Here is a 26223-nt window from a genome sequence, read left to right as displayed (position 1 = left end):
TTTTCTTTCTTTCTTTCTTTCTTTCTTTCTTTCTTTCTTTCTTTCTTTCTTTCTCTTCCTCTTCTTTTCCCTTCCTCCTACCTTCCTTCCTCCTCTTTCTTTCTTTCTTTCTTTCTTTCTTTCTTTCTTTCTTTCTTTCTTTCTTGTATATTACATTAGAGAGCATCAATCTATAGACATCATTAAGAATAATTGTCCTTGAAGAACAGTGGAAAATATATGCTAAATAAAAATATTAAGGAAAATGCTATACACAATCTCCTACTATGTAGAAATTATTACATTCTTGAACCATATTCAGACACTATTATCTGTGAGCACTGCATTGCAGAAACTAAAATGAGAGTACATTTTTTCTTCACTAGAAATCCCAATGTTCAGAGAAATAAACAAACAGCAACATAAGCTACATAGTCACTATATCAGATATGAACCATAGGCCTTTTGAATAATACTCCAGTGAACTCGTGTCCTTAAATGAAAAGGGGCAGCCACAGGCATTTGACCACTGAAGCCCTCCGGTACCCGTATTTGGGAATGTACCTTTCTTTATGAGGGTGACCTTGTATGGAAGGGAACTCCTTAAGTAACTTCACCAAGGACCATATGGCATGGTTTAATCATTGTACAAAGACTCTTCATAGAATCTGAGGTTGAAACTCATAGGAAAGCAAACAAGGGATGATGCTTGATGAGTCGATCCAGGAAGGAGAATTCTTCATGGTTCTAACATTTATTTCATGACAGATACTCTCCTTACTGACCCTTATTTGTTTGTCTATCAAGTTTCAGGAGAAAGTCCCTAGATAAAGGGCTTTCCCGATTGCTAGATTTAGATCTAAGAAATACAATTTATCCTTTAGGAAAAATGTAAGCTCAGTGCTAAAGTTTGTTTTTAGGTCAATGAATTGGATTTGCTGTTGTTTTTCTAACAACATAACTGCAACAGTGAAGAAAAGTTAAATAATCTCAGTAAACTCATGGATTTTGCCTCAAAGATGGAGATAACTATTCTTGGGAAAGGCACAAAAAGAGTCTGGGGGGAAAATACTTGTCAAAATTGAAGTGTTCTATAATACCCACAGAGATTCCCTTGCTTTGCTTGGTTCCCACATCTCTCATAAATGAATGCCATCAAGGAACTTCAAAATCTCTGTTCTATCATTTTTGTGATCATATAATCCATTAAAAATCCAGGTTTGTAAAATGATTCACGTCATTCTGAAGAAAGTAAAATTAAAATTCCTTAGGATAGGTTTATTTTTTAAAAGTGGCATAGTGATTTTTTTCCCTTTATAGTCACATTGGACAGTGGATGAAGATTGTAAACCACAAATATCTAAAGTTTTAATTTTAGTCTAAAATATATATACATATGTTGTATCACAGCTGAGTCTTAGGTAAGAATTGCCATCTTTAATAACCTTCATGTTGAGTACAAAATACATAAATAGATAACTATTTGGAAAATATCACTATTTTGTGAGACACAAGGAAGGAAAACATGTATTCAAAGAAAATATGTTTTACGTTGTAATGTCCAACTGATTGAGCATAACTCAGCTTGGAAACTCAGTAGCTGTTTGGGCCATGCCCTCAAAATTCCGTTTAGCCTATTTGTAATTTTGTGTCAGTAGAAGACAAAGGAAGAAACAAATTAAAACAAAAGCACCCTACTCAGGAATCTGGGAATGCCTTTATAATTGACTCATAGGCAGGTGGAGGTGGTGTGGAAAAGCCCACTCGGAGACTGTGACTGGACCAGTGGAATTCAGGACGGCCCAGACTGTGCGAAGTGCTGATGGCGGGAACCGTACTGGAAGCAGGCAGAGTCATCAGCTGACTGTCAGTTTCCACCGGAAGTGGGGGACTTTGCAGAAAGGGATGGAAAGTGGAAGCCCTGAAGCTTGATTTTCTTGGAAAGGAATTTGCTTGTTCCAGGGAAGCTTGTCGCTGGAAGGTGAGACTGGCCAGGCTGAGGTTGCTTCGACGTTCACAGCCACTGTGGCGGTAAAATCCAGTTCTGTTGAGGCCATGGTTGTAAGAAGACCTTGATCGCCGGCTCGAACTCCACTGTGAGATGGGGGCGCTGGCTCTTCTTCGAGACAAACAAACAAACAGAGCCCAAATAAATCCTGCAATTATGAGCACAATTGCAATGGACACTGTGAAGGACGTTATAACATCCTCTGAAACAAAACAAACAGACAAAACAATCAAATAGGTAATTTAATTGGTAAATAGGTGTTCAATGAAAACCACAGGGCAGAATACAAATAGTAACTATGGAATATGTAATCAATTGAAACAGATTTTGAAGTAGGGAAATAAAAGTGCTACATGCACTATCAGAATATCCAGCTGATATGCTTCCATTTTTTAAAGCTAAAGCATATACAATAACATGTTTAGCTGTAGCATTCCCATTGCTTATGCTATTTTCTCACCCTAAAGGAATAAATAATAAAAATAGTCTTCTTTTCTTTAAAGGCCATTCTTTAGTTCATAAATTTTTATAAGGTTGCAAATATAGTCCAAAGATTATTTCCTTTTGAGTTACAGCGGTAATAATGTGCCAGAAATTGATAAAGTATTTTGTAGTCAAATTGACTTTGCTTTTTCCTCTGTCTGCTTTCATCGACCCCAGTGATGTCTCTCACCTGTGGGTTTCCTGATGTCTCACTTCCTGTGCTCCTTCTGAGACAGGAAGTGCTGAGCTAGAACCATCTGGTGGGCTGACTGATTTATGCTCTATTTCCTGAGCTCCTGGACTGTACCCTGTATCTCTGACTCATTGATGACATGACCTATGCAGGCTACTGTGCTCTTTCTTGGACCACCAGATCCAGTTCATGCTGTTCTCATGCCCTCATTGTGCTAATGAAATTTTTATCCCCTGAATCCATAGAATCTCGGCTATACATCAGCATCCTTCAATTCACAGAACTTCTGTTTGTTCTGATTTCCTGTTCAGGGGGCGGGGGAGTTGTTTTCCCAAAATGGAAATTCTACCTTACTGCTTTTTGTGAACTGAAAACAGATTTTTGAGTAAAGCTGCATAGCAGAGCCCCTGCTCTGAATGTAGACACTCTGGATAACAGAAGACCCCTCCAGCCTCATCACCCACCACATTTCCCCACCACTCGATGATCTAACCCATGAGTCATGCTGATCTTCTCACTATCCCAAAGCTGGCCTTTTTCTCTGAAGTCCTGTGCTTTTCCTCCTCTTTTTCTTTCTATCTGGACACAAGTTTTAAATTTCTGTCTGAAAAACTTACTCTTCAAGATTCATTTCAAGTACCACTTTTTGGGTAAAGACTCTTAAGTTTCATAAACAAAAATTAGTTACTGTTAAGTAAAGAGGTAAGCTGTCTTATCTAATTGCTCATCTAGGTATTTTGTACTGAGAGGGCCATGAACTGCAAATTAGCTAAGTGGGGTTTTGAGATTGTGAAAAGGGATACAAGTGCTTTGAAGTTCCTCCCATCGAGAGGTAGAGTCTATTTCCCACCCGTCGAAGCTGGGCTGGCTTCACACCTTGCTTTGACCCATAGGATGAGATGGAAATGAGGCTGTGCAAAGTGAAGCCTAAGCTTCAAGAGGTCTCTCAGCTTCTGCCCCTGCTGCTCTTGGAAGCTCTGAACAAGCCCAGCCTACTGATAATGAGATACATTGGACCAGTTACTCCTATTGCCCTGGCCAAGAGCCTGCTACCTCCAAACACATGAATGGGGTCGTCCTAGGTAATTCAGATGTTAGTTAACCGAACAACTGACTGTGACCCATGAGGGAAGACCAGCAGAAAATCTAGTAAGGCGATCCCAGCCCAAACTCCTGACCCACAGAACTGCAAGCTAAATAAATGATATTTTTAAGCTACTATATTTTGGGGTAGATTGTTACACAGAAAAAGCTAACTGATTCAGTGTTCTCAACTCAGCTTTATCCCTAGCATATTGTGTGATTTTTAGGAAATTTGATTGGACTCATTATTTTTTAAATGAAAAAGTTTGGTTTTATGATACCAAAGGTTTTTTTTTTTTCAGTTTATTGTTGTAATCTAGGATAATATATAGAAAATCTATAATACAGAAATAGTAAAAACAACCAATGTTAATAAATACATAAGAATAATCATTGCTCCTTAATTTTAGGATATATTTAGTGTTTTCCACCTTATATTGTCACATTTATCTCCAGTGTCCTGACTATATATGTTTTGTTCTACTTTCACAAATACTTATATCAAAATCCTCTAAAACAGTTGATTATATCAAATCTGAACAATAAATTCTTTACAATAGGGAGATGACTTCCTAATTACAAGATGATTTAGAACAGCTTTGCTAGACCAAGTATTGTTCTTCCAAAATGTGTCTCATACAAATAATATTGACTCAGCCTTAAAATGCAACATCTTGAAACAGAGATTTCAGAGAGTTAGGCTTAATCTGGAAAAAAACAAATAAATAATAAATACAGTCAGAAACTAAAATCAGACTTATTGGTTATATAGTAATAAAATTAACTTGTAACTATCAGTGCCCCAAATATTTGGAACCTAAAAAGGAAGTTGTAAGAATTCTAGGTTGCCAAGGCAATGGCAGCCATACAAATCAGGATTTCCCAAATTTTTTTCTGAAACAAGATGCACAAATAAAACTCTACAAAACCCATGCCTTCAGCATAATTAGGAGACAAAGAACAACCAAATTTCAAGTTACCTAGAAAGTAAACTGATAAAACAGATACCAATACATTCTGTCCCATGCTCCTACCTCAAATCTTCATGGAGAGGAAGGACAATTCAGGAAAAAGTGTGAAAATAATGGAAAGATATTCTATTCCCTGAGGACAACAACTATAGTAAAGGGATTTACATGTGTAGGCAGGAATATGAAGAGGCAGGCTTGGAAAGTAATCCTTCCCTGAGGAAGAAGAGGGTAAAGTGTGCAGTCAAAAGATCACATCTTGTAGGATTCCATTTACAGGAAATGTCCAGAACGGAGAAAAGTATGGCAATAGCAAGCAGATTAATGATTGCCTGGGGCTGATGGGTGGGGTGGAAGGGAATGGGAGGGATTGTCAAGGGCCACGGGTTTCTTTTTGAAGGACAGAGTGTTCTCAAATTAGATGGGTGTGATGGTCACACAACTCTCTGACTATAACAAAACCATTTAATCGCACCCTTTAAGTGGGTGAATTATATGAAATGTGAATTATATCTCAATAAAGCTGTTAAAAACAGAAAAGAAAGAAAAGGAGAGGTGCTTTTGCAAGCCACACAATGAAGAAGAGAAGAGGGAAGAGTGAAGAGTGAAGAGAAAGTTTAGTATCCTTCAAGACAAAAAAATTTAAAAACAAAGGACACATAATTCCTCCCCACCTCCATCCTCTAAAAATAAAAGTCCACCAATGAAAACATGATGCCTTGCCACACTGAGGAAATAAGGAATCTAGAATGGCTTCTGGGAATCTGGCATGGGGAGGCAAGGGTGGATACTAGTATCATTCGTCCAAACCGGGAAGAAACGTAAGATTTTGGAACAAGGGGAAGTTGATATTAGGAAGACGCTGAACTTTAGTGTCCCTGACATACTCATTTGAAATCAGGGTTACATAAATATGGAGCTTAAAGAGATGCAGAATTGGGACTCTCCATGCTACACGAGACTTGCCATCCATGGAAAACACTTGGACTAAAAAGTAAGAGTCATTTATAGAAGTGAGTTGAGAATAGACTTCCAGGAAAATCACAGTTTAACAGGTGGCAGAAGTAAAAAAGGAACAAAGAAGGACTAATTTGGGAGGTTTGAGGAGACAAAAAAATGTGCTAGCGCTGAATCAAAGAAGAGAATTTTAAGTCTAAGTGATTACTGGCTACGGGCCCCAGAGACAGTTATCTATTCATTTGTTTAACATATAAAGCACCCACTAAATATCAAGTAATGCTTAGTTTGTAGGCAACAGTGAAGAAAAGAAAGTCTTGGCACTGGTGGAGTTTACATTCTATAAGATTTCTGTATAGTCTTATAAAGACTTATCCATAAGATAAGAAAAACGTCTGTTAAGCTTGGCAATGCGGGGGCTGTTGGTCACTATGCCAGAGCAGATTGAGGTCAGATGATGGAAAGTCATGAATGCCTCTCCAGAAAGTTCAGTCTCCGTACCATGGGCAAGATGAACAAAAAAGAGGCTTGAACAAAGTGACCTACTAGGAAGGACAGACTATAGAGCTAGTAGCAATAAATGAGATAGACTGAGGCCCAGAGCATGGTGGATAGTAAAACAAGTCTGGACATGCCTGCCATGATTCAGATATGCAGTAATAGTAATGACTTAGTCTGGGAAGTGACAGTAAGAATAGGAAAGGAAAAACTTGGTCATGAGAGACCCAAAGGCAAAAGAATCTAAAAATTATTCCAAAGTGTTATACCTTAAAATACACTAGAACTAAGACTTGGGGGGTAAGTGGAGCTGTAAACTGAAGTTTAGAGGCTTTTGCTCCTAAGATCTCAACTATAATGTTATGTTCTAGCAATAATTTGATGATCAGATTAAATCACAATGTTTTAGGAAAGGTTAAGGATCTGCTCACTTTACACGCCTTTACTATTTTATGTAAGTTTATGAGAGAAAGGATTTGCTCTAATTTTTATTTGTATCGTAATTACTAACTCTAAATTTCCTTTAAGTTTTGGTCACTCGTAGTGGCTACATAAATTCTGTACTTCGCTGAAAAATGTTTTACATGCTCTAGAAAATAAATAAAAATCATGAACTACTCAAATACTTTATAGAAGTAAGCCCTTTGTCTTCTTTTCAAATGAGTCCAGGCAGTTTACTAAATTTGGTACTTTGGTTTTTTTTAAAAAAAAAAACCCTAATTTTACCTTATTTCAGTGAGTTTTTGGCAATCCTTGTTTTTGTGAGATGTATTGCGTATAATTTGAATAATTCATTATTGTATGTTATTAAGTGATCAGTCATTCCTGGGAAAGTTTATTTATAGCTTTATACCCCTAGAGAAACCATGAGTTAATTATGCTGAGAAACACTTTAATCAAAGAATCTGAATAAAATCACTCAGAAATGCTGTCTTCCTATTTAGAAGAATGAAGGAGAGACACACTCTAGTTCCTCTAGGTGTTGTACTTTTGAATAGGAAAATAATGCGTCAGACAGAGACGTAGCAGGTAAACTGTAAGCTCCTTCTAAATCTGAAGTTCCATTACTCCACCCCAGAAAGTTTTCATTAAAACTTCAGGAAAATTTTTGATATTTGGAAGAATATAATTTATTTTAAAAATGCAACCTTATTTTTATTTCATTATTTTGTAAAACACTATAGTACATTTCTAATTCAATTAATTTAATGTATACATTGCAGGCACTGTTTTTCATGTGTTATATCACTTAATTCCCAAGCAACCCCATAAGGGAAATGCTTAATTTCTTAGGTTTGTTGTCAGAAAGATAATCTAAAATGAAAGTGAAGAATTTAAAATACATAAAAAGTGTATCAATTTATACCAGATTTCCTTTAAAGATTTTATTTATTTATTTGAGAGAAAGAGCATGAGCAGGGGGAAGGGACAGAGGGACAATCTAAATTTGGGGAAATGGTAGGCAGAATAGGTAATAATGACTCAAAATACCATATTACTATTATAAATAGAAGATTAGATGGGGTTATAGAGATATCTGAAAAAGATTAAATAATACATTTTAAATATACATGAGAATCATGAGAATAATATATATACATTAATAATAAATGAGTTACATTTTGAATGAATATAAAATAAGATGGTGCTTACAAAAGTTATAAAAATGACATTAAAAAAATCATACCACTTTTGTTATGGATTTGCTTAATTTTCATTGTTCAGTTGAGTGTATGTACCATGCAAATGACTTCTTAAACCATAAAGTCAGTCAAATATCTTTTTAGAAATTATCATACTAATTCTTATGCCATTGCTCTATGTGCAGAATTTTGTAATAGTTATGAATGATAATAATGACGTAAGAGTCTCTAAGACTTGCTGAACTATTGGTAAAAAGCTTAGTTATCTTGTTAAGCTCCCTTAAATCAACACCGCAAAAACAAGTGTAGAAATGCAGAAAAACAATTAGAAAGAAATGCCAAGTCATTTTTTAAAATTTTTTATTCAAGTTTAATTAACATACAATGTTATATTAGTTTCAGGTGTACAATATAATGATTGAACAATTCTATACATTTCTCAGTCCTCATCAAGGTAAATGTCCTCTTATACCCATTATCTATTCGAGCCATAATTTTAGTATGGCCTGTTCCAGAATGGTCTTCCATAGGGACTTTTTAAAAAATTTAACTGTAGTTAATGATTTTTTCTGAATCAAACTAGAATCCAGAAAATATATAATGAAAACAGAATCTATTGGCTATACAGCTTTGAATTTTCATATATATAATTCCATTCTGGCAGATTTTTGATAATAAATTTTGGAATCCTTTTTTTTAAACGTACTATTAAAAAAAATTGTACCGGAAAAATACAATGGCACAGATATTTCTTTTTAAAGCAGAGTTTACCTTCTTATTTATCAATAATCTTAGGGGAGGAAAAATGAGCCATAATTTCACTTCATATAATTACAATGTAATGCAACTTATGAGACCAACCAATTATGTTTAAAAATGCAGATCTCCCTTTGAAGGCAAAAGGAACAAATTCTAACATCACTAAGGTAAGGCATATAAATTAGGTATCCTTATCCTAATTTGTAACACGTGTCTATAACAAGGGGATGGTATATAAATCCTCAATGAATAATAATTATTTCTACTAGTAGTCGTAAAACTTACCCAAGTCATTTGACCCCTCCTGACCTAAAAATAATGACCACTATAGTGTCTTTCAATTCGAAGATTCTAAAATTGAATCTGGTTTTCAGTACATCTAATCAATGCTGCAAAAACTGTTCATAGTATTAAAATTTAGTAGAGGTCACCATCTAGTGGCCTTTTGTTGAACTGTTCCAATATCCGATAAAATTATCAACGTCAACAGAATGGAACACTGATCAACTCATTAAACCCTTTGCAATTAAAAGAATCAGAAGCTCAGCTAATACGAAAGCAAGCTGTTCTGTTCTTGGTACCCTAGAGTATGTAAAAGGATGGTTCATGCAAGAAGAATTTGACAAAAATATTTTTAGAGAGAATAACAGTTAGGGCACAGAAAACTCAATTATAATAAAGTAAACAAAGAGTAAGTATTTCTATGTGTAGCTTATCTGCCAGCAAATCCCAGTTGTTTTTTTCCTACAGTATATGCAGAATTCAACTTCTCCGATCTACTCTGTTATCTCCTTCATTCAAGTGACCGCCACCTCTGAGCTGAACTATTCAGACCCTCTATCTGGTCTTCCTTCTTTATCATTGCCCCCAGCTCCCAGCAACACTCTATTCTCAATACAGTAGCCAGAATGAACCTTTGAAAATATAAGTCAAATCACATCACTCTTCTGTTCTAAACCCTCCACTTCACCCAGAGCAAAAGCAAACTCCTTAAAACGTTCTTAAAGTTCCAATTTGACCTGTTCCCAATTATCTGTGCTCGTTTTCTACTCTTCCTCTGTCTTAGCTCCATCCACACCATTCCTTAAACACACTGAATGTGCTCCTGACTTAAGGCTTTGCACTGGTTGTGATCTATTCCTGAAATTTCCCAGCTATCTCCATGGCTAACTTCAAGTTTTCACTCATATGCCACTTTCTTATTTAGGCCTACCCTGATCACCCTATTTAAAATTTCATCTTGTCCCACCTCTGATGCCTCACTGGCACCCTTGGTTTTCCTTTTCCTTCAAGATTAATGGAAACTAGATTCATTAATTTATACTCTTTTTTAAAAGTAAATAAGATGCATGAGTGTCTTGGGCTATAAAAGTGTCATTAAAAAATGAAAGATAACATAACTTGTATCTAGAATGGTTAGAAAAAGCTTGATGAAAGAAATGAGATTTGAGTTGTCTTTTGTGCATGACTGCGGGTCAAATAAACAAAAGCCTGGAAGATATGCAAGTAGTTTGACTAAGGGCATAGAGCATAAACCAGATTCTGAATGTAATTAGTCAACACTATAGCTAGAGAACAAAGTAAGTTCAAAAGGGAGAATGTAGCATAACTTTTTTTTATATGATGACTTAGCCTATAGAAAAACACTGAGAATAATTAAAAGATAAACATTAAAAATATTTTTAAACGTCTGTTTGAAGCCATCAAGGACCTATCAAAACTGCCAACTCAAAAGAAAAAATTCAGGAAAAAAAAACCTCATGTGACAATAATCTATAAAGAGAGGCAAAAAAATCTGAGTTAAATTTTATGCAATTTAAGTAGGCTTGGAAAACAAAAAGTGCAATTAAGTACTGCCAAAGAAGATGGACTCTAGGAACATTCCACACACTGAGTAGGGCCCCTTGAAGAGCTACTCCCTAAAGAAATAAAAAACAAGAGAAGGAGTAGACCTTGCAAAGATAGAAATGCGGGTACATATCAGGTCAGATTAGATTAAGATGAAATGACTCCAACTAACTCCAGAAGAAAAATTAATCCTTTCTAGAAAAAGGTAACCTTACTTGGGGTCTTAATTTGTTTCTACAATGCCCAAAACAATATTGAGCATAAATAATAAATTACAAGCATTCTAAGAGACAAGATCAAATGAACAAAAACCAAGAGAACAAACATATCATGGAAAAATAATTATAAGTTATCAAGACATTACAGTTATCAGACACAAGTATTAAAATAACCATGAATTAATATTTTAAAGAAAATATATGACAAGTTGAGAATTTTCAATAAATAATGGGAACCTACAAAAATAATCAAATAAAAATATCTGATGAAAGTTAGAAGATATTTTAACTGAATTATATTAAAAATGTGAAATATCAAAACGTGAAACATGGCTAAAGCTGTGTTTAGAGGAAACTGTGTAGCTTTGGGGGCATGCATTTAAGAAGAAGAAAGGCTGAAAAAATCAATGATATAAGCTTCCATATCAAGAAGCTAACAAAAAACAGCTAGATCAAACACGAGTAAAATGTAATACAGTAAATAATTAAGAGAAAGCAGAATGTAATGACATAGGGGAAAAAAAGAAAACAGAAAGAAACAAAGATACGAAATTGTCAAAACCAAATGTGGTTTCCATGGAAAAGAAAATCTAAAAAAAAAAATTGATTAACTACTGATAGGAATGACCAAGATGGGAAGTGGGGGGGAAGAAGGAGGGAAGGAGAGTGAATTACCAATATCAGAAATTAAAAAGATGGTATTAGAACAGATTGTATAGGCAGTGAAAGCATATGAAGAAAGGATTCCAAGCTAGCTTTTATGGACTGACCCTTCCAGGTACAAGAACTAAGCACTGGAAACAACAATGCCCTTCTCCCCCTCAAAAAATCCTACCTAAAGGCACTGAATAAATGACAAAATGTAAGCAGCTAGTAGAGAGTTGACACTTGGAAGACAAGAATAGCAAGTAATAGGTGAATTTCCTAGTTTTCAATACTTCTAGCTTGAGGACAGTTTCCAGTCTGAATTATGTGGGCAGGTAAAACACCAACTGAAAACCTACAGTATTTCCACTGCTCAGTAGAAAGCCTGCTTCTCCCTCTGCCTCTCACCCTGCTTGTGCGTGCTCTCTGTCTTACACACACACACACACACACACACTCTCTCTCTCTCAAATAGTAAACAAAATCCTTAAAAAAAAGAGAGAAAAGAGAAGAGAAGAGAAGAGAAGAAAAGAAAAGAAAAGAAAAGAAAAGAAAAGAAAAGAAAAGAAAAGAAAAAAGAAAACCTACAGTATTTCCAGTCTGGAGAAACAAGATGGAGAATGTGGCAACCAGAGTTGCTTAAATATGAGAGAGAAATCTTAGAAAAGAGAATGCCAAGAGGAAGATCTCAAAATTGTATTGATAAACACTTCCCATATCTACAGCTCACTCCAGAACCGTGTTGCATGTTTCAAATAGCACAGCTAGAGAAAATAAATAAATTAACTGAACTAAACTGAGATCTGAATTGCCCTTTAAGAGACAGGCTTTATAGGTTTTTGTGGTTTGAATTCTCAACAGAGTTATTTGCCTGTGAGAACAAACTGGAAAAAAAAAATACTCTTCAAGGTAAATAGCAGAATCCAAAGGCCCATTCAAAATGTCCATGATACAATATAAAAGTACTTAACGTAAGTGGAGACAAGAAAACATGACCCATTCTCGGGAGAGAAGGTAGTCAACAAAGACGTAGCCTAACATGACCAGATGTTGGAGTTAGCAGACAAAGACTTTAAACTTGTATAATTATGATCAGTGATGTGAAGGAAAGTATTCATAATGAATGAAAAGTAGGAAATATCAGCAGAAAATAAAAACTCTAAGAAAGAACCAAATGGAGATGCTTGGGTGGCCTGGTTGGTTAGGTGTCTGCCTTCAGCTCAGGTCATGATCCCGAGGTCCTGGGATGGAACCCCACATCAGGTTCCTTGCTCAGTGGAGAGCCTGCTTCTCCCTCTCCCTCTGCATGTTTCTGCCCCTGCTTGTGCTCTCTCTGTCAAATAAATAAATAAAATCTTTAAAAAAAGAAAAGAAAAGAAAGAACCAAATGGAACTAAAGAGATTATCAAAACTAAAAAAAATTCACTCAATGCATCTAACATTGAATTTAAGATGACAGAGAAAAGGGGGCACCTGGGTGGCTCAGTCAGTCAAGCATCCAACTCTTGATTTCAGCTCAGGTCATGATCTCGGGGTTATGAGATGGAGCCCCAAGTTGGGCTCTACACTCATTGGGGAGTCTGCTTGAAATTCTCTCTCTCCCTCTCCATCTGCCCCTCCCCTTCCCCTGTGGGCTGGTGCTCTCTCTCTTTCAAAATAAATAAATAAAATCTTAAAAAAAAAAGATGACAGTGAAATGAATCAGTAAATTAAAGATAAATTAATAGAAACTATCCAATTTGAAAAATAGAGGGAAAAAATGAACATTATAAATGGTATCAGTGTAAATATAAAAGACTATTTTCTTTTATTTTCTTTAAAATAAACACAGGCACACAGTAGATAGGTGATATCTAGGTAGCTAGATTAGACTTGAACATTTTTAAATCTGCTCAGCAAGACATGTAAGAAAATAAATAAGCAAGCCACAGACAGGTAGAAAACATTTACAAATATAAATCTGATAACTGACTCATAACTAGAATATGTAAAGGACTTTCAATCAGTAATAAAAAGACAAAAAAAAAAAAAAAAAGAAAGAAAGAGAAAAAGAAAAAAGAAAAAAGGGCCAAAGAAATGAACAGACACTTCTTCAGAATAGATATCCAAAGGCTAGTAAGCACAAGAGAGGTTCAATGTCAAGAATCAGCAACATTTTTTTCTGTAAAGACCTAAGCAGCAAATATTTTAGGCTCTTCGGGTCATACATTTTGAAACTACTCAACTCTACTATTGTAGCACAAAACAGCATAAACCATAAACAGATGCCCCAATAAAACTTTATTTATAAAATCAGGCCATACATCATATTTAGACTGGAAGTCATACTTTGCCAACCCCTGCTCATCATCACTAGCCATCAGGGAAATACAAACTGAAACCACAATAAGGCAAAATTAAATACTGACCAGAAAGGCTAAAACATAAAGGGTTGAGAATAAAGAAGAGCTATTGGAAAAGATATGAAGGAACTGGAACCCTTATACATCATGGGAAAAAGTAAATTGCATAACCATGTTGGGAAAAGGCTTGACAATTTCTTATAAAATCAAACGTACACCAACCCTATGACCAGCATTTCCACTTCTAGGAAGTTACCAAAAATAATGAAAACACATATCAACAAGAGACTCTTACAAGAATGTCAATTACAGCTTTATGTTTAGTAGCCAAAAGAGCAAATGCTGTATGATTTCATTTATATGAAATTCTAGAACAGGCAAAGCTTATCAGTCCTAGAAAAAAATCGAAATAATGGTTTCCTCTGGGGACGGTGTAGACAGGAATTGACTGGGATGTGAAATTAGGGAACTTTTGGGGTTGGTGATAATATTTACTACCTATGATTGGGACTTGAGTTATTCATGTGTGTACATGTTTGTCCAAATTCAGCAAATGTTCACTTATGACCTGTGCTCTTCATTATTATTTATTTTACACATTTCATTGAAGGTAAATTTGACCTTAAAAAGAAAAAAACATAAAAATATTGAATTCTGATTAATGATATGCATGCTGAGGTGATTAAGAGGAAGTATACTGATATCTTCAATCTGCTTTGAAATGTAAGCTAATAGATTGTTGAATAAAATGAGCATTGTAAAAATGTCAATGATACAACCTGCATGGTAGGTATACGGGTATTCACTGTAAAAATCCTTTACATGTTTCTATATATTTGAACCTTTTCACAATAAAATATTGGGAAAACATATAAGAGAATATCCCGAACAGCTTTAAAGCAATATATTTGGAAATTTAAGTGGGAAGATTTTTAGAAAACACAAATTGCCATAACTAATAGAAGAATCAACAGAAAATCTGAGTAATCCACTATTGTTAAAGATAGTGACTCTGTCATTTAAAACTTTCCCATAAAAATGCTATAAATAATTACACTGGTGACTTTTCTAAAGCATTTAAACAAATAACAAGGCCAGTCTTGCACAATTTTTTCCAGATAATAGAAAAATAAGAAACACTTCCTAACTTGTTTTATGAGACCTGCCTAACATTGATACCAAAACGTGACAAAGCTAATCACAAGAAAAGACTATTATAGACAAATATCTCTCATGAATGTAGATGCAGGAGTTCTAAGGTCACGGTCCTGTTAAAAGGTACAGGCTTCTAGGCTCATACTTACTGAATCACTATCTCTGAGCACGGAGCCCAATGAGAGACGCATTTTCAAATTTTTCTACATAATTCAGATGCAGCAGTTTTAAAGACAAGCATTTATAAACACTTGTTTTTCAAGCTTCCTAGGTAACTGAGGTAAGGGAAATAATTGGTAGGCTATTAATATGCAATGATGCATGCGTGTCCAAGAGTTTTAAATACACAAATTAACGGCATATGTTTGAAATGCAATAGTATTTGTTTGCTATTTAGGAGGAGGGAATATAGAGGACATCACTGGGGTGTGTATGTCCAGTCTGCAAGCTCACTCGTCCCCAGTTTCTCTAGGAACATCTTGCTCCCATCTGCGGGGGGTAAACTCCTAAGAGCCATATTTTTACAGGCCGAGGAATAGAATTTTCAGCTACTAACCAAGGTTTTCTCCCCTTGACACTTGACTACCCAATAAATCAATTCACAACCCTTCATCTCTTCAATTACCTTGGAGAGGATTAGCACTGTTAACAAGCGTGCACAGAAAAAGAAAAAGTTGATGCTTAGAATTTCTAACTGGATTATTAAATATATAGAATAGAGGAAAACATATAGATAAAAACCTTGAAAACCAGTTGTTTTACTGCAATTCACTAGATATTTTGAGAAAGATAAGAGTGTTTTGTTTTGTTTGTTGGAGTTTCAAAATGCTGAGTCTAAAGGACTCAAAAATACATCTTTTTACTGTGAAGAACAGTATTGAGAAAAATGAATGATAGTCTATGCGTCACGTCCTTGTCAGTGTGGGCTGCCAAACAAAACACCATAGCCTGCATAGCTTCAACAACAGAGGCTTGTTCCTCATAGTCCTGGGGGCTAAAAAGTCCAAGATCAAGGTGCCAGCATGATCGGGGGCTGCTGAGAACTTCCTAGTTTGCAGGTGACCCTCTTCTCGCTGTGTCCTCACTTGACTTTTCCTCAGTGCACACTCGCAGAGACTGGGACAGACAGCAATCTCTCTTCCTTTTTTTCTCAGGCCACTGAACATATCATGTAGCCCCATGCTCATGACCTAACATAAACCTAATTATCTTCCAGAGGCCCCATCTCCAAATACCATCTGTCGTACTGAGGGTCAGAGCTTCAACGTACGAATTTGAAGGGGATGAGGGGAATGACACAAACATTCAGTGCATAACAAGTCAGTTATCAGAAGCAGTGCAAGAAGAACTTTTGGAGAGACAAGGAGAGGATCTATAAAGTATGTGACTAGTAAGGGTTTTGGAGAAGTGATCTTCACTCTGTCTCTGCCTGTGATGAGTTATAGAGTGATTTAGGGAATCCCAGAGAAGCTGGTATCCATTCTTATCTTTCTGCGGTCCAACTGGGGACAAGGACAGGGCCCTCTGAGAAACCCTGGGTGTCTGATGGGCAGAGTAGACGTGGAGATGGTAGACATGGGTACATCTGGGTCCAGGGCACCTGATAAACAGCCCAAACTCGAGAGGCTTTTACAACTCGAGGATTATAAGAGAGCATTCAATATTGTTTTGCACGACTGAGACAGATGGAAAAGTACCTGAATGAGAGGGGACATAAAGAAAGTAGAAACTACTCCATTAACAAATGCTGCCTAGACCACATGAGCCAGATTTTATGGTAAGAGCCCTCAGCAGCAGAGACAAGGAGGGAAAGGGCAATGTCCTAAAAATAGATGAGAAATATGCATCAGTAGATGTCAGCAAAGACCAGAACTTGAACAAGAATCGGAGGCCCTCTTCTTCCATCACCTTCCATAGTATATGACCCCCATCCCCACTCTATGCCCTTTCCAACCTTAGAGAAAAGTCCTACGGAAGAGGAAAACAGGGAGATCTGAAGTCACAAAATTGAAAATTATTTTGTTAAATCAGGTCAAACTTTTACACTGACATTCAAAACTTTAGACAAATCTGCCTCAAGTCGTTCACCTCCACAAACGCGGCTTATGTGTTTTTGCTTCTGCATATTGGCTGATCGCATTTCTCCTGAATTCCCTGAAATTGTCCAACTCCGCCTTATTTGTATCACTCACACCTAACCCATCGAATAGTATATAGTGGGTGGTCAGTCAATGCTTCTGAGTAAACTAATAAACTGGGTCTGTAGATGAATGAGTTAATAAGTTAATGTAGGGAAAATGAATAACTAAAATGTCCTCCCAAGGATTCTCTCTCTCTTTGTACCTAATCTGACTAACAGGAACAGGTAAAGCCTCATTTTTTTCTTCTGAGTAAGATTTTGGGACTATTTCGGCCATTTAAAAAAAAAAAACTCGTAACAATTCTTGCCATTTTCCCATATGTTGTCTTGTGTTACTCCATAACATAGAGGCATATATATGCATATGTATGGAGAGATAATCTCCAAGAGTGTGAACTTCTTGAAGACAGACATAGTTTTTGGTAAGGACTAAATGAGACGAATGAATGCAAACCCCTGAAACAATAACTCCCCCAATTTCTCAGTGCTAGCCAAGAGAAAAAAACACATGGTGAGGCAGGAAATACAACCAAAACTATTTCTTCTTTAGGATCTAAGTACCAAAGAGGTAACCAAGTTTAAGGATACATGTCTACTGTTTCATGAAGGCAGGATGTGGCAAACCCTTACAGGTTCTGGTTCCTGCTGCTTCGGTGGGGAATGTTCCCAGGGAAGGGAAATGTGTTACAGAAAGCAAAAGTGGGAAACACACGGGGGTCTTCAGCTGGGTTGTCAGTCTCAAACCAATTTGTTTGCTCCCTCTTGCACCGATTACTATAATGCTTGCACAACATGAAGTAAGTTTTAGTGAGTGATTACCATGAAAATACAAGCTATTATTATTGGTAATAACCTGGTATCGTTATCTTATTTTTCAGCATTCATGAAAGTAAACCAAAAAAATCATATCTGGAAAACAATTTTTTATACCTCTTAAGTGTGTTAAGTTTGAGAAATTCATATGGTTCAATGTGCAAATTTGGCTTTTCTCAACTATTCTATCTTTATTCCCTAAATTCGAAATGTCAAGCAGGCAATTGATTTTGGATGCCATAGACAACACATTGCATTGAACTTTATAAGATTTTCAAAATACTGTATTTGTGGAGTCAGTGATCAAAATAGATGCCAATTTAGATACAGAAAAATAAAAATTTAAAAGGTCAACCTATTTATCTTAGGAAATTTCTACATTTAGTGTATTTACATTTAGATTTTTACATTTTACACTCAGTATTTTTTACCCCAGAAGAAATAACATAATCTTTCATATTTCTTCCCCAAATCATCCCCAATATATCTGCTCAACATATTTGTATTGGTTTCGTTAATGCTTATCAATGTAACACTCCCCTTCCTGGTTTTCATTATTTCCATCTATTTTCCATTGTGTTCACTTACTAAGACAAACACTAGCAACTGTCTTTGGAACCATAAGTTTGAATTCCTTCTCAAGCACAAATTTCTATATTTAAAAAAGAAATCAATGTTTTTAGGATTGGTAATTAGACTTCAATTAAGCATTCTCTTATTAATTAAAGTTTGTTTTATGATTATTACCTGTGTTTTTAGTCAGTGGCTAATAATTTCTTTTACTTAAGTAAACCTGAAATTTAATTTCAAATTGCCTGAAAAAAAAAACAAATCTGGCTTTGACAGATTAATTTTTACAGCAAGAACTACTTTACTTCTGAATAATTTGTACAGTAATTTCTGTAATGATGAGTTTAGTGTGAATGCACTCGAGCTATGTTCTGTGTGTGTCTGGTACATTCACTTTCTCTATAAATGAGGACAGCAAGCAGTATTGTAACATATATATATAATGAAGACTTCCATAATTCTAAGGCTTATTGTGTGTTGGTGTCTACCTAGAATTACTTATCACCAAAGTCATTCTTTACAATATGCAAAAACATAATTTACTTTCTTCTAATTTTTTTTTTTAACAATTAGATTAGGGTGTTCACTAATAGCCCTCCTTTCCAGGCCTGAAGCAAACACAAAGGGTTGATGTTTAAAAAAAAAAGAATGAATTAATTCCTTTCATGCCCATTTGTTTGATGGCGGACAGCTCGGTGAGGTTGTTAGGGACGGTCAACACTGCTGCTCACTTTCACTGATAGTTTCCAAAGCATCTCCACAAATCACAAAAGAAAATAAGAAATAGTTCTCTGAGAGAACTAAAAACTTGTTCTGGACTAATACATAGGGCTATTGATCTCTTCATAAACTCCGTTGTCTCCTTTAAAAAAAATTTTTTTTTCTGAATTTAACTGAAATTGTTCCTTTTATTTTTAAAATTTCCCTGACTCCAAGAATCGTTGCCAGTTTTACATCTTAGCCCTTCTTTCTAGCCCTTCCCTTCCCTTCTTTAGCCTTGAAGAACTGGTTACTAGTTACGAACTAGTAGCTATGTCTGAATTCAGCCAAAAAGTACTTTTATATTGCTTCTTTTTTCCCCGTGATAGGTTTCCTTTTAATATTATATGTGATGTTATTTCCAGGGAACTTTTTCTACTACAGTTTTTTCTTCCTCTAATTTCATAAGATTCCTTATTTTATCTGTGTCATCACACTCCTCAAGTATCGATTTTGTTATTTTCATTCACTTTGGAAATTAAAGAGTACAACATTGACAATGTAAGCTAAAATAACCTCTATAACAGTTCTTGATTTCATAAAATAAGATATACAATGTATAACCTTAAGACAAATAAAACTTAATTTTCCAACAAAATCCACGTTACCATATTCTAAACAACAATTACTTTCATCTTTTATTTTTTCTCATTTTTATTCTCAGTATTTTCTAATTATATTTTCTAACACCAGACAAAATCTCTACATGTTCCCCAGATTCTTCTCGAGTGTCTTCATAACCCACTGTAAAGACATTTTACATGGATGTACTTATTATAATAAACTTATGAAAACTTAAATAATCAGTTTCTCAAAGATTTTCAAAGTTTTAATAAATTATGCAGTACATTTTCTGCATCCTAATTTTAAATTAAAAACAGTTAAAGAAAATATCTTACCCCAAAAGTTTTCTGGCCATGGACTCCCTAAACTTGTTGTATTATTAGCCATAATATCCACAAGAAATAGAAGAGACAGAAGAAAAAAAGAAAGAAAGAAAAGCCAGTATGTCCAAAAGAAACACTTTGATTCTATGTCTTTGTGGTTCAGCAAGAGAAAAATAATTTTCACACAACCCCTCATATACTTGTGTTTGCATAAAAGGAAACAAGTGTATCATGTTTCCTGCTTTTATACTCAAATTAGCAACTGTTTTTCTTATCTGGAATTCCACATGGTTCCTGAGACACAAAACAATTTCCTTCTCGTCATTTCCTCAGCTAAATTGCTAAGTTTCTTCCCCTGGGCCACCACCAAACTGCTTTTTGGGTAAGAGGCTCCTTTTCTTGTTCCTTCTCCACTCCGACTGACATACATAGGAAGATTCCAAAATCTCAGCTACAGCGCTCTGGGCTAAATTTATAGAGGCTAGACAAAGAGACCACTTCCAACATTTGACAATTAGATTTATACAGTAAGTTGAGAAGGGTGGGGAGGGGAACTCTGGAAATCCATATTCTATTCACGTACAATTAATTAATTTTACCTGACACCCATTTTTATGAATCTGAGTTATTTATCAAAATTCTTAACATGTCTCTTTTTCCATTTGGCATATTAATTTTGAAGTTATTTATGTCATTTCATAAATATTTATCTACAATGCAATTTATATTTAATTTTTATTACTCTTTCATTGGTATTTAAGTATGAAAAGGATGATTTCCACACTGAAAACGCCTGTTTAAAATCAAGCAAGGGAAACATAAATACTAACATTCGATTACAACAGAATGTTCAGTGCTATCGCGACCAGTAACAACGATCACAGGAATGTTTTTCATGGAGGTGTCTGAGAAAAGTGATGACTTTTGTCCTCCCTGGAAAAGTATGAAAATAATCTTACCAAGGGGGAGAAAGTAAGAAGGTAGGAAGGTCAATATGGACAGAGGAGAACAATCATTACAATTCCCACAGGGGATATTGTCGGTGTGACTATAAGAAAGAATTACAGGAGACTTTTCAGGAGACATAGATAAGAGTCTCAGCTTTATTCGTTCAGAGCAAACCCTCTGAGCCCCGGGAAACCTTTGGTAGTAGCACTCTCAGACGGCGCTTAACTGAACTAACCTACGCTCCGACCTGATGTACTTTTCAACATTTGTTGAAAAATTGATAAAACTAGAAAACTAATAGACCATCTTATATCGGAAAACCCCATCTGGATGAAAGTATATTGAAATACTTCCAAGTTCTTACAAAAACAGAGCGGGATTCTTCAATTATTAGATGCAGTTTTAAGTACACATTTTGTGTTAATGTAGGCTGTTGGACTCAGTAAATACTAATTTGAACAACGCGTGCATTTTTTATTAAGAGTCATATAGAGCACATGTGCCTTAAAACAACAATCCCCGCGAGGAGAATGGATGAGTCTGGGTTTGTCGAAAGTGCCTTCCGTGCAAGAAGCCCAGCTCGCTCTGTTTCACGATCGGGATACAGGCTGAGACTTCCTTTCATTGTTTCATGCTTAATCACCGAGATTTTCTCCTCACAAGTTTTCACTTTTGCAGATGGCAGAAGCCGGTCAAAACCCTGAAGAAAATTTGATCTGTAGCAATTTATGACCTCGGCATATTTATCTTCTCTGTTAGCCACTTGTTGGGAGCATGAGTTCTTCTCTGTGCGTGTAAGGTGCTTGGTAAGGATTTGTACTTTTCCTTGGCAGAGATCCATAGAAATGAGTGTTTATGTCTAGAGGATTTTTGAGTCCCATGACTTGTAATGCCAAAACAGGAAGTTGATTTTTATCTTTACAGAAATGTTAGGTCTGCTTTTCTACTGCTCATTATTTCACAAGTTGGGTCTTTAGATCTGGATTCTCCCGTAGTCATAAAATGGACTGGAGGTTTGCTCTTGGGTAAGATGATCACAGGACTTGTGTCCCCCATTCAGGTGTCTGCTCAGGTCCCCTCCTCACAGGCATTCATTAGCCATCTTGCTTCAAACGTCCCCACTCCAACCACTATCCCCTGAGCCTGCATTATCATTTCCTTCACAGCACTTATCACTCCCTGATTTTATACTATACCTTCTTTTGTTTCTCTTTTATTTTCGTCTCTTCCACCAGAAGTTGAGTGTCATGGGATATTGATCTTGCTCCTATCTGTTTCTGCTATGGCTAATAGCATGTTCTTAATAACAGCTATTAATGTTATTAATAAATAACACTACAGGCTGTCAATAATAGGCTCTTAATAAATATTTATCCTTTAAAGCAAAGAAATAATTCCAACGGATCTGAAGATGAAAGTATTCTGGACATTCCAAGTCCAGTTAATAAAAATGTCACCTACACTTAAAAGCAAAAGTTTAAAAACCTCTATTAATAGGCATTTCAATATTTTAAAAACTTGACAAATAACTCGATACAGAGTCAAATGACACAAAAGAACATTGTCACACTTAAGGGAAAATATATATTTGACTTTAAACCTTCTTTTTTAGCTTTCTCATTTAAAATTATCACGGGTTTTGTCTTCCCCATATTAAATTAATCCAAACAATGTAGTTAAACTGAGAGGATTCTCAGAACACGTAAGAAGTACTCACAAAAAAATGAAAAATCTAAATCTATTTGAAAAAAATCAAGTTTTTAAAAAGTCACTTGGAGGATAAATTAAAATGTAAACATTATTTTAACATACTTATGACCCTTTTTTTCATCTTGTTTACATGGCATGAAAGTTGGTCTTCTTTTTCCTTTCTCCTTAAACTCATTCCCTTTGGGAGCGGGATGACAAAATAGAAAGACAAAAAAGTAGAGGCTTTGTGTCTGAAAATCTCACTTCTGGGTTTTAGGGTTTTACAAATTACAGTGTAAATAAAGATAATTTTCTGGACTGGGGAAGGCGGGTATTTTTTCCTACGTAAATATGTCTTCCTGAATGTCTGAGTGAAGCTACGGTAAGTGATGACCGGAGAGAGGGAGGAGCTGACCCAGTTGAACAGTGAGAAGCCCAGTTAGAGGCTCAGGATGGGAGACTGGAGTTGATGTCCAGCCTGAGGAAGCTGTCAGCCCCTGCTGGTCAATGCAGTGCAAATCAGAGAAGAAAAAGGAATTGTCTTGTACAAGATTGGCTTACCTTGCCTTGACTCAGGGAAATGGGAGGAGAAATAAGACTCCTCTGAGAATTCCTAATGCAAATCCTGTGCTTACATGTGTTACGGCCTGAATTCATAGCACCAGAAAACATCACATTGGAAATTTAAATTATTTAGCTGTATTAGCAGTAACCTACATGCTTAGAGAAGCATATTTTCTAAAGGAACACACTTTAAACCAAGGTCTCAAAGAATGCCCAGAGATAAAATTGCAAGAAACAAGGGCTTATAATTAAAAAGAAAGAAAGAAAGAAAGAAAGAAAGAAAGAAAGAAAGAAAGAAAGAAAGAAAGAAAGAAAGCCAATAAACCCATCTGGAAGGCAGAACCTCCTCTCCCCCCAAGGTATCCACACCCTAATCCCTGATATGAATGTCACATCACATGGCAAAAGGACTTTGCCAATGTAAGTAAGGGAGATTATGTTGGATTAATTTAGTGGACCCAGTGTAATCACATAAGATCTTAAAAACAGAAATCTCTCTGCTTGAGTCAGAGAGATGTGGGAGAAGAGACACACGAGAGACATAGCCAAGAAGAAGTCAGAGAGACCCCAGTTTAAGCAGGATTAATATGCCTTTGCTGGCTCTGAGATGTGGGATCCATGTCCAAGGACAAGTGGGAGGCTTCTTAGGAGCCAAGGGCAGGCCTTGGCTGGCTGACAGCCAGCGAGGAGATGGGGAGTTCAGTCCTACAACTGCAAAGAACTGAATTCAGTCAACGAGCTGAACAAGCTTGGAGCAGATTCTCTCCTAGAGCCCGAGCAAGGGAGCAGCTCTGCTAATGTCTTGATTACAGTTTTAGGAGGCCTAGATCAGAGAAATCAGCGAAACCACACCGTGGCCGGACTTCTGGCCCACAGAAAGAGATTATTTCCAAAGGAACTGAATTCCTCTAAAAGATGACCTGTAATGGTAACAATGGGAACCGGTAGAAAATGGAATAATTCTTCAAAATGCGGAGAAAAAATATCACCTAGGCAATTGAGTATTCAGTGAATCTACTTTTTAAAGATAAAAGTGAAATACACTTATAGGAAAACAAAAATTGGGTGATTTTGTTATCCTAAGTTAATTACTAAAGAATTTGGTTCAGAAAGAAGAATCATTCTAGAGAGAAACTTCGATGTAAAAAAATCCCTAATTGGGGCACCTGGGTGGCTCAGTCAGTTAAGCGGCTGCCTTTGGCTCAGGTCAGTTCCCAGGGTACTGAGATAGAGCCCAGCATCGGGTTCCTTGCTCAGCGGGGCATCTCTCTCTCCCTCTGCCTGCAGCTCTGCCTACTTGTGCTCTCTCTCTCTCTGCGTCAAATAAATAAATAAAATCTTTAAAAAAACCCCAACAAAACCAATATGCAAATAAATCCAAACGTTTATATTATAAAAGTGCTAACAATAAATTCTAAGTTGTTGGAGTAAAAAAAAACAAATCAAAACACACTAAAAGCCTATAGGAGAATACAGATTATAAGTAAAAGGTAGAAAAGAGCTAAGGCATTCAGATACCTTCATTCTTCAGTGAGACAATAAAGATACTGATGATTCATTATAGTCTGAAGAAAAGAATGGAACTTGCTTAACCTGAAATATAGTATGCATTAAAAACAACCAACAAAGATCATAATCACCAAAGAAATATTAAAATATTCTCTTCGAAACAAGACAAATTTGACCACTAGTACTATTTCTACTCAATATCAGACTGAAGAATCTTGCTAGTACAGTAAGAAAATTAAATAAATAAACAATATAAAGGGATAGGAAAGATAGAAATAAAATGATAATTTGTTGCAGGTTATATGTCTGTCTCTATTACCACAAAACAAAAGGTATAAGAGAAAGAAAACGTTAATAGCAAGAAAATAAACAAGAAAAATACAACAAAAATGTGTAAGATTTATATGTAAAATGATTATATTTTATTGAAGGACATGAAAGAAAACTTTCAAAATGTAATGGTATAATATGTTCATGGATGGGAACACTTGGTACAGAAAAGATATCAATACTCCTCAACATACAAATTTCTTTTAATTCCTAAAAAAAATCCTACCAGCTTTCTTCAAGAAATTGGCAAGCTGATTCTAAAATATATACAGAGGATCAAAGGACCAAAAATAGCCAAGACATCTAAGAAAGAAAACTAAGTTAGGACACTTGCAGATATTGGGACTTATACTGCTATAATACTCAGTACAGTGTAGTTTTGATTCAGGGAGAGACAAGCAGATCAGTGACGCAGAACATAGAATCCAGAATGGACACGGAGTAACTGGAACCTTAATATATGACAGAGCAAGCGCCAATCTATGTAGAAAGATGATCTGTTCAGAAAACCACGCTGTTGTACAGCTGAGCATCCAAGTGGGACAAAAATGGGTCCCTAATTTGTACCATACAAAAATTAGAGTTCCAGACAGATACTTTTAGAAAGCAAAGTAGGGAGGGACCCGATAAACAAAACACACCAAAAACACAGACCTAAGAGAAAAGATTGATTAAGCTGAATATATTAGAAAAAAGAATTTATGTCCCTCAAGAAACTTCAGAAAGAAAATTAAAATATAAGCCACAAACTGGTATAGAGACTTAATTGATTTTGTATATTGATTTTACCTCCAGCAAACTTTTGTAAGGCTCTTCTTATTTCTAATAATCAGTCAATAGATTCTTTGGAATTTTGCATATAGACAATTACTCCATCTGCAAATAACTATAGTTTTAGATTTCCAAAGACATTGTAGTAGTTAATGAAATGTCATATGTCACATGTCAGGCAAGATGCAATAGCTCTTCCTTTACCTTGGATACCATAGGTCACTATGTGGGAGAATTAATGAAATTCCTACTATATATACCTGCTATGAAATTAGAGGTTTCAATCCTCAAGGGAACCTGAACTTTGTGTTATTTGATAGACTCTGGGTCTAAGACTAGGTCAAGTCTGGAAACCAGAGGAAGGATCATAACTTTTCAGTGACCAGCTATCAACCAAGAGGCTTTAATGTTAAACTCTGAGAAGGAATAAGAGTGGTAATATTACTGAATAAAACACCAAAATA

At 35.8% G+C, this 26223-nt stretch overlaps 1 protein-coding gene across 1 annotated transcript; it reads right to left on the bottom strand.

The window, feature by feature from the left end:
• Positions 1 to 1539: 1539 nt before the first annotated feature.
• MYCT1 (MYC target 1) lies at positions 1540 to 20127 on the bottom strand. The gene is made up of 2 exons (XM_045805382.2): positions 19961 to 20127; positions 1540 to 2189 (listed from the first exon to the last, which is right to left on the bottom strand). The coding sequence occupies exons 1-2, from the start codon at positions 20010 to 20012 to the stop codon at positions 1678 to 1680; spliced, it is 564 nt and encodes a 187-aa protein (XP_045661338.2). The 5' UTR covers positions 20013 to 20127; the 3' UTR covers positions 1540 to 1677.
• Positions 20128 to 26223: the final 6096 nt, after the last annotated feature.

The sequence above is a fragment of the Ursus americanus genome, chromosome 11 (assembly GCF_024610735.1).
Source record: "Ursus americanus isolate L20-20 chromosome 11, mUrsAme1.1.p, whole genome shotgun sequence".
NCBI classification, from domain to species: Eukaryota; Metazoa; Chordata; class Mammalia; order Carnivora; family Ursidae; genus Ursus; species Ursus americanus.
This window is presented reverse-complemented; position numbering and strand designations above follow the sequence as displayed.

What these genes read in the sequence shown, in the direction of transcription:
- MYCT1 (XM_045805382.2), bottom strand. Translation starts at nt 20,012, where the DNA reads ATGGCTAATAATACAACAAGTTTAGGGAGTCCATGGCCAGAAAACTTT. An exon ending in ATGGCCAGAAAACTTTTGGG is followed by an intron (nt 2,190 to 19,960) that starts GTAAGATATTTT and finishes GTTTTGTTTCAG; the next exon opens with AGGATGTTATAACGTCCTTC.